Here is an 8764-nt window from a genome sequence, read left to right on the forward strand (position 1 = left end):
CTAATACTAGATTAATGTAACAAAGAAAAAGAAACATAAAATTGCACCTTGGTAATTGAAACTGAATGCTCTTATTTTCACCTAGATTTAATTTTGTCATCTGCCTTAAAATGATGACGATGACTTATGTGACAACTGGCTTACAACCATGAAACTAACTCTATTGTATTAAAGGTCTTCATTTCAGCCCCTTGTCATTTTATCACAAAATGTTTTCACGGGAAAATTTAATATAGGTATTTTTAGTGCATACAGGGATAAGAGACTTATTTTCCAAAGGTATTTGAGGTTTTCCATCTGGCATTCTCCTTTTCTCATAACCTTATTTCCATATTGTAAAATATATAAGTAAACTTTGTATCTTTAATTTATAAAAATTAGTGTGTATATGTGTATATTTTATACATAGACATAGATATATGCTTATTTACACTATACATATTATACATTTATAGAAATTCTAAGAGTAGACCAACCAGATAATTCCTCTAGGGCAAGTTCTTTGAACAATATAAAAATGGGTCTTTAGAAACAAACAACAAAACAGCCTTATCCACCTAACTGCTGCTTAAAATGCTTATAAACACACAGTTAACCATTTATTGATTGCCTGTTTATGGTTTTAGAATATCCAAATATAAGATAATACTTCATAAAAATTGTGACAAAGATGATGGCTGATGATTTAAAAATCAACCTCCATATTATAGAAAGTTATGTAAATTTAGTCTTTACAGAAAAAAAGCTACAATAAAATTAGAGTTTTCTTCTTAATAATCTTCTGTAGGTAAGGAAATAATTTGTAAGCTTCTGTTATATTGTTACTGTCATGGAAACAGATCTTTTCAAGGGACTTCACATCATCAATCGCTACAATGGAAGTCAGTTAATTTTTTGGAAGATAGACTTTTTCATTGAATTCCTGAATTTATATACTGTGGGTTTGGCTACAGACACTATAAAATGTAAAGACAGCTAGTGCATAGTGCAGACAGTTCCAGCTCTATTATTTTCAGGCGCAAAAATCATAGAATTTTGTACAAAACTTTGATTTTTTTATTTGTGAAATTAAAAATATGGTAATATATATATATATAAACTTCTATTCCTCTATAAATATAGATGATTTTGTGATAGTGAACAGAATAAATGCATACCAAATTCAATGAGCATTGTCATTTTAGGGTATGACAGACATAGATAGATTTATGTCCTAAGTACGGGCATTTTGATAAAACTCTTAACAGTTTAAAACAATACAATCAGGAAGATTGCTTTTCTCCTCTTTTTCACAGAGAACTAAAGTGAATATTTTTCAATGGCTTTGAAAGATTACACTGGGCACATTTCTGTAAATCCACAAAGGAACACACAGGATTCAGTGCGGCAGACCTGCAGTAAACATTCTCCCCTTAGCATACATGCTCATATTTTGTTTATTTCGGTGGCTAATCCCACCAATTATTCCACCTCCTTTACTTTCTGGAATCCTACCAGGTTATTATTAGTGATGTGGATTGTTCCTCCCTCACAATGTGTTGTTGAATAAGGATCATAATAATATGTTACAATGTACAAGTGTACAATGTACATTTTAAACTTTCTGACATATGTCTAATCATTATTTGATTGAAATGAGAAAGTACCACTTCATTTTGAGGACATCCGTTACACTGAAATCTCCTTCCAGTTTTCGTATTCAGTTTACCCTCTTGCTCTCCTGTTAAGGAAAGCAAAGATCATCAGCTCCTTAACAAAGCTTTCCAGGTGACCTAGTGCTTCCACTTTTCAGAAAGGTAAATCTAAACAGGGGTCCTCTCAGTCTTCAGAAGCAGTTTGCCAGGCATCCTTATGCAATTAGAATTGTCTCTCCCCACCCACACAAAGCTCCATGCCTCTTCCCCAAATCTCAGTAACCACATCTTTCCATGACGCTGGCCAAACCCATACCAGGTTTTAGACGCTAGAGAATGAAATGAGCTCATCCACCAAAAATGAGACTTAAAAAAGTTTGGCGTTGGTTACCCCACTCACCCTCTAACCAACTTTGTTGGAAGGAGGGAGTGTCTGGGCGTTGGAGGCCTGAGCCAAGGAGCCCGGGGCTGCCCCTGCCCACATCCGCGGGCCTCCTAGAAGCCGGGGAAGGTTCTGAACAGTGAAAATTTCAGCTTGGGAGAGTCTACGGGCCCGTCTTGGCAATCTGTCTCCGGACAAGAGCAGATTTGGGATCGGCCCGGGCCCACCTTCCGATGTGGAAGCTTTGTGGATTTCTGTACCTGGAAGAGTCCCGACCCCAGCAAGGAAGGTGAGGGAGGGAGCAGAAAGAGGAGGGGTGTAGAGACCCAGGCGGCGCGGCCCAGGCTCTCCCCACCCGCTGCAGGGAGGGGCGCGCCAGCACCCGCAGAAGCTCCCAGCGCTGCGCTATGGTTTTCTCTCTGTGCTGCTCTGAAAGGGGCTAGAAGGAAAAATGGTCAAACCGCCCGAAATAATTAAAATTAAACAAACAAACAAGGAGAGTAAAAGAAAAACGCGTGACCGGTCATTTAAATACAAATATACTTACAAAAATCTTACACAGGCTATTTACAAGTCACAAAAGCATACAGTCCTGGTACCAGAGCAAAAAAGGTCTGTCCATCCCCCCCTGCCTCTGGCAGTAGGGCCCTCGGGTCCCTGTGCCCCCGGGGACAGAAGCTTTTGCAGGAGCCTTGTTAAAAGCAGTGAGTGGCTAGGGAGAGGAGCCAGACTTGGCCAGGATTCCATAGGGCCAGGGAGGCTGGGACCAGGCCGAGGGCTGGCGGCCGGCTGAGTCCCGAGTCTCAGACGGTGGTCTCCCCCTGTTTGCTGTTGGTAAGCCGAGTGTAGAACTTCCTCCAGGAGTTGAGGGTCTTGCCGGACCAGATCCAGAAGCCTGACGTGATGCCCACGATGAGGGTCATAAGGTACTTGATCATGAAGACTGTGAAGTCGGGGCTCATGGGCGGGTGCGGCGGGGCGCCGCCCGCCTGCAGGTGGGGGCAGGGGATGGCATAGCTCTTGCAGCTCTGGGCCACCCAGCTGCGCTCCCACTGGTCCCGGAAGGCCTGCTCGTAGAAGTAGCAGGCGATGACGATGGTGGCCGGCACGGTGTAGAGCACGCTGAAGACGCCGATGCGCACCATGAGTTTCTCCAGCTTCTCGGTCTTGGTGCCGTCGTGCTTCATGATGGTGCGAATGCGGAAGAGGGACACGAAGCCGGCCAGCAGGAAGGACGTGCCGATGAACAGGTACACGAAGAGGGGCGCCAGCACGAAGCCGCGCAGAGCGTCCACGTTGTTGAGCCCCACGAAGCACACCCCGCTTAGCACGTCGCCGTCCACCTGGCCCAGCGCCAGGATGGTGATGGTCTTGATGGCCGGCACGGCCCAGGCGGCCAGGTGAAAATACTGCGAGTTCGCCTCGATAGCTTCGTGGCCCCACTTCATGCCGGCCGCCAGGAACCAGGTGAGCGACAGGATCACCCACCAGATGGAGCTGGCCATGCTGAAGAAGTAGAGCATCATGAAGAGAATGGTGCAGCCCTCCTTCTTGGTGCCCTGGGCCACGGTGCGCGCCCCGTCCTCCGCGAACTTGTCGTTACACACCACCCGGTCCTCCAACAGGAAGCCGGCGATGTAGGCCACGGCCACCGCCGTGTAGCAGCCCGACAGGAAGATGATGGGCCGCTCGGGGTAGCTGAAGCGCCGCATGTCCACCAGGTAGGTGAGCACGGTGAAGAGCGTGGAGGCGCAGCACAGCACAGACCAGATGCCGATCCAGGTGCGTGAGAAGCGCAGCTCCTCTGGCCCGAAGTACATGAGCCCGTACACCTTGGTCGGCTCGCAGGGGGCGCCGCAGTCCTTCTCCCCCAGGAAGTGGTAGTTGAGGTAGGAGGGCACCTTGAGGGCGCGCGGGCACGAGAACTTGCCTCGATCCGCAGCGCCGGCGCCCCCCGCGAAGCCGCCGCCCCGGTGCCCTCCGCCGCCGTGCTGCGGGTTGCTAGTCCAGAACTCGGGCAGCAGCGAGGGCGTCGGGGTGCCCTTGTCCGACGTGTTCTGGCCCACGCACAGCTCGCCGGCGCCGTGCACCGGGAACTTCTCACACTTGAGCGTGTCGGGCCACTGGAAGCCGAACTTGTTCATGAGCGCCTCGCAGCCCTGGCGCGCGCGCTCGCACAGCGAGCGGCAGGGGGGCAGAGCCTGCTCCAGCACGGTGCACACGGGCGCGTACATGGAGCACAGGAAAAACTTGAGCTCGGCGGAGCACTGCACCTTCACCAGCGGGTAGAACTGGTGCACCTCGAGGCCCGCATCCTCCTGGTTCGTGTGGCCCAGCAGGTTGGGCATGATGGTCTGATTGTACGCGATGTCGGTGCACAGCGGGATGGAAATGGGCTGGCAGTAACCGTGGTCCGGTATAGAGATGCCCCGCTCGCCGTTGTACTGCTGCCCGCTCTGCTGCTGCTGAGGCGGCGGGGGCTGCTGCCCCGGCCCGGGCCCCTGGCCGGCCGCCTGCGCCCGGACCCCCAGCAGCAGCGGAGCCTCCAGCAGCCAAAGCAGTAGTAGTAGCCGGCGTGCCAAGCGCCGGGAGTCAGCCGGGGTGCGGCGGCGGCTGCCCGCGTCCCCGCTCCCCTCCGCCGCCGGTACAGTGCGGAGCGCCCCGGCACAAAGTTCCCAGCTCGCGCCGCCGCCGCCGCCTCCCCCGGCGGCTCGGGACTTCTTAGGCGCCTCCTCAGCCATACTTTCTCGGCGCCGCTCGGCTGAGGCTGGCTGTCTCGCGGCGGGAGGATGCTCCCCCTGCGGCCGGGGCGATCTCCTCCCCGCCGGTGCCCTCCGTCGAGCCCGAGCCGTGCAAGGCCCGCTCCCCCGGCTCCCGCTCCGCGTCCCGCAGCCGCCGCCGCCGCGGAAACTTGCGATTCATGAAGCGCGGGCTGCGGGGAGAGCCCGGGTGGCTCGGGCGCGCCGAGGGTCGCGTCCCGCCTTCCTGGCCCTCGGCTGGCTGGCTCCTGGCAAGCGGCGCCGCGCTAGTGGCGGCGGCCGGGTAGAGCGCGCAACTCTCGGCAACCCAGCAGTCTCGGCTCCCCCCCGAGCCTCCGCCTCCTCCTCCGCCGCCGCCGCCTGACCATTTGTGTCAATCCCTCAACTCGCTCGCTCTCCTCTCCCTCGCGCGCCCTCCGACCGGTTTCCAGGCGCCCCGCAGTCTGTCTTTCACCAGAAGGGAGGAGCCTTGAAACCGACGCGGAACTGGAGGCTCAGGGATCATCGCCCAATCGCTGCACTGGCTTCCCGGCGCAAAGGGCGCCCGCCGCCTGCTTCCCAGAGCGAAAGTCGGCGGCGGGCGGGAGAAGGAGGAGGCGGGAGGGGGAGCAGTGGCCGAGGCACCGCTCGGGCACAAAGAGTGGGTTTGCTATGAAGCGGGACAGGCTTGGTTGCTTTTGCTTTTGCGGAAGAAAGGGCGCGGACAAGTAGGAGAATGGTCCCATATGCTGCTGGAGATCATGAATAGGAGTCGGCCGATCGCGCGATTTAGCTTTTCTTTTATCCATTTTCGTGTTTAAAAATCCTGCTCTGAACGCTGGTTACAAACAGCAGACCGAGCACCTCGAGCCGAACAGATTCCTGTGACTTAAGGAACACACGGCTTCCTTCGAGTTTGTATCTGTATATTTATTTAAAATATTACTCTCAAATCCTAGAGCTCTCAGGCTGGGCTTGGCGGGCTTCGGGCGCGCCATTTCCCCCGAGAAGTTCGCCGGGTCGCAGTCAGATGAAGAAAACCCACCACAACCAAACACAAACTTCGATAGCATTTAAAAAGTAAAGCCAGACCTACAGTCCGCTGTTACTATCTTTTCTGTAGTCAAACTCCTTTTTTCTCCTTTTTATCAATCCAGAAACAGAAGCAAAGGGAAACTACCCATTAAATATTACGAGAGAAAAACTTCAGAGCCCGACCAGTCTCTGAAGGAGGAGAGAGTCCTGGATGCCTGAGACTCCAGAGGGGGTTCAGGGCAGAGCTGGGCTTGGGGGCAGCCTGGACCCTGGGGAGCTTCGGGGAGGCTTCCAAAGGCCGGTACGCCCACGGCTCCGGGGGAAGTGTGCAAGGGTCAGACCTGGGCCAGTTGGGTTGGGCTGCAGAATGATCTGCCACTCAGATGCAGAACAGCGGGATGCCAGTTCAAAAAAACAAAACAATTCAGCCCACTTACATCCTCGTTGTTGTTTTCCTGTAAGATATTTTCAAGTAATGGTCTAACCAGTGATTCATTTTATCAATAAAATGCCACCGTATTATTAATTCTACCTAGGATTTGTGGGCCTATGATTAGACTGTCTCTTGGGATCCTTTTCTACAGTTATTTTCTGTCTTTTGTTTATCCATTCATTTTTTTAAATAAATACTTACCAAGCTCCTATTGTCCTAGAAGCACTGTCAGGTAGTAGAATACACAGATAGGCAAGACCTGGCCTAGCCTTACAGGTAGGAGAGTGCAGCGGGGCACAGAGATGATCAGTTCCCTTAATGCACATCCCTAAGCTGAAGGAGGGGCTTTCCTGGTGACTCAGATGGTAAAGAATCCGCCTGCCTTGCAGGAGACAGGTTCCATCCCCCGATGGGGAAGATCCCCTGGAGGAGGGCATGGCAACCCACTCCAGTATTCTTGCCTGGAGAATTCCATGAACAGAGGGGCCTGGGGGGGCTACAGTCCATGGGGTCGTAAAGAGTCAGGCACGACTGAGCAACTAAACACACACAAGCTCAAAGAACACACGAGAGCAGCCAGCCAGTGGAAAAGATGGGGAGGGATCTGATGGTGAGATGCATGGAAGATGCGAGAGACAGGAGCTCCAAAGTGCTTAAATTGCCAAAGCCGGAGACGGGGTGGGTGTGGCTGAGATATTATGGCAGGAGAAAATGTTAGCCCAGAGTCAAAGTTATGGTTTTTCCAGTGGTCATGTATGGATGTGAGAGTTGGACTATAAAGAAAGCTGAGCACTAAAGAATTGATGCTTTTGAACTGTGGTGTTGGAGAAGACTCTTGAGAGTCCCTTGGACTGCAAGGAGATCCAACCCGTCCACCCTAAAGGAAATCAATCCTGAATATTCATTGGAAGGACTGATGCTGAGGCTGAAACTCCAAGGCTTTGGTCACCTGATACAAAGAACTGACTCATTGGAAAAGACCCTGATGCTGGGAAAGATTGAAGGTGGGGGGAGAAGGGATGACAGGATGAGATGGCTGGATGGGATCACTGACTCAACGGACATGAGTTTGAGTAAACTCCGGGAGTTGGTGATGGACAGGGAGGCCTGGCGTGCTGCAGTCCAAGGGGTGACAGAGAGTCAGACACGACTGAGCGGCTGAACTGAACTGAACTGAAAACATTTGGGCTAAATTGTACAGACAGTAGGGAGCTGTGGAGGCTGACTTTTCCCCACATGAGCGAGGAGTGGCTTCAGGGGTGGCTGAGCAATATTGTTATAATTCATATCAGTTTGATATGTTAATTCAACGAAAATATAGCTTTTTCTTTTCTTTTTTAAACAGCAGTGCTCCTCAAAGTGTGATCTCTGAACTAGCAGCAGCCCTTGGGAGCTTGTTAAAAATTCAAATTCTCTTGCCCCATCTAGGCCTTCCTGAGTCTGATATCCAGGTGAGTCTGATGCTAGACAATAACTGTTGTGTTCTTTTCTATACTGAACACTTTATTAAACATTTGATGTCAACTCCATTTTAAAATTGTCATAGTAGTTGATACTAAATGGTAATTTATATTTGGCCTGATCATTTGCTGTCTAATCAACTTGGTCACCAGATCTACGCAGTTGAATTGATCATCTAATTCCTGACAATGGATCAGACCACCAACCTGCCAAGAGTTGAGATGACTGAACACAAAGCCCTCATTCATAAATCATTTATTAATAAATCATAAAGCAGGAGACTCAACTGGAAGTAAAATTCTTCATTCTCATATAATGCATAGGATGGATCTTAAAAGATAATTCCATCTGGATAACATTCCCACTGAAAACAAGCTCAATTCATCAATATTCACAAATACTCTTAAGAGCCCCAGAGTTTTTCCGAGGTTTGCAGTGATTCAACCAGTGGCTTCAGGATGACTGGGGAAGAGGGAACCTGGGGCAGTGTCATTGGGGAAGCTTAAACATTAGTCTAGACAGTACTTCCCTCGTTGTCCAGTGGTAAAGAATCTGCCTTGCAACTCTAGTTTGATCCCTGGTCGGGGATTAGATCCCACATGAGGCAGAGCAGCTAAGCCCCCTTGCCAAAACTCAAGTCCATTCGCCTCACAGGAAGATCCTGGATAATGCAACTAAGATCCGACATAGCCAGATAATAAATTAAAAAACGAATATTTAAAGAAACAAAAAAGCTATAGTCTAGATGTAAAGAGTGGCTCAGTGGTAAAGAAGCAGCCTGCCAATGCAGGAGACACGAGAACCGCAGGTTCAGGCCCTGGGTTGGGAAGATCCCATGGAGTAAGAAATGGCAACTCACTCCAGTATTCTTGCCTGGGAAATAACCATGGACAGAGGAGGGGCAGGCTACAGTCCATGGGGTCACAGAGTCAGACATGACTTGGCAACTGAACAGCGAAAGGGCACTACTTAAGGCGAGCGTCACTTGTACTGCACACTGCCAGGGCACTGTGAATCTCATCATCACGTATGTTGGTGTCTCTAAAGAGTGTGCTGTTCTATCTTCGCCTGTTGAAACAAA

The 8764-nt window shown here is 50.6% G+C and overlaps 1 protein-coding gene across 1 annotated transcript; it reads right to left on the reverse strand.

Moving 5' to 3' along the window:
* On the reverse strand, positions 1034-5223 carry FZD1 (frizzled class receptor 1). Its single transcript, XM_018047442.1, has one exon. The coding sequence runs from the start codon at positions 4755-4757 to the stop codon at positions 2820-2822; it is 1938 nt and encodes a 645-aa protein (XP_017902931.1). The 5' UTR covers positions 4758-5223; the 3' UTR covers positions 1034-2819.

The sequence above is a fragment of the Capra hircus genome, chromosome 4 (genome assembly GCF_001704415.2).
Source record: "Capra hircus breed San Clemente chromosome 4, ASM170441v1, whole genome shotgun sequence".
NCBI classification, from domain to species: domain Eukaryota; kingdom Metazoa; phylum Chordata; class Mammalia; order Artiodactyla; family Bovidae; genus Capra; species Capra hircus.

Coding starts and splice junctions, on each gene's coding strand:
- FZD1 (XM_018047442.1), bottom strand. CDS start 4,757: ATGGCTGAGGAGGCGCCTAAGAAGTCCCGAGCCGCCGGGGGAGGCGGC.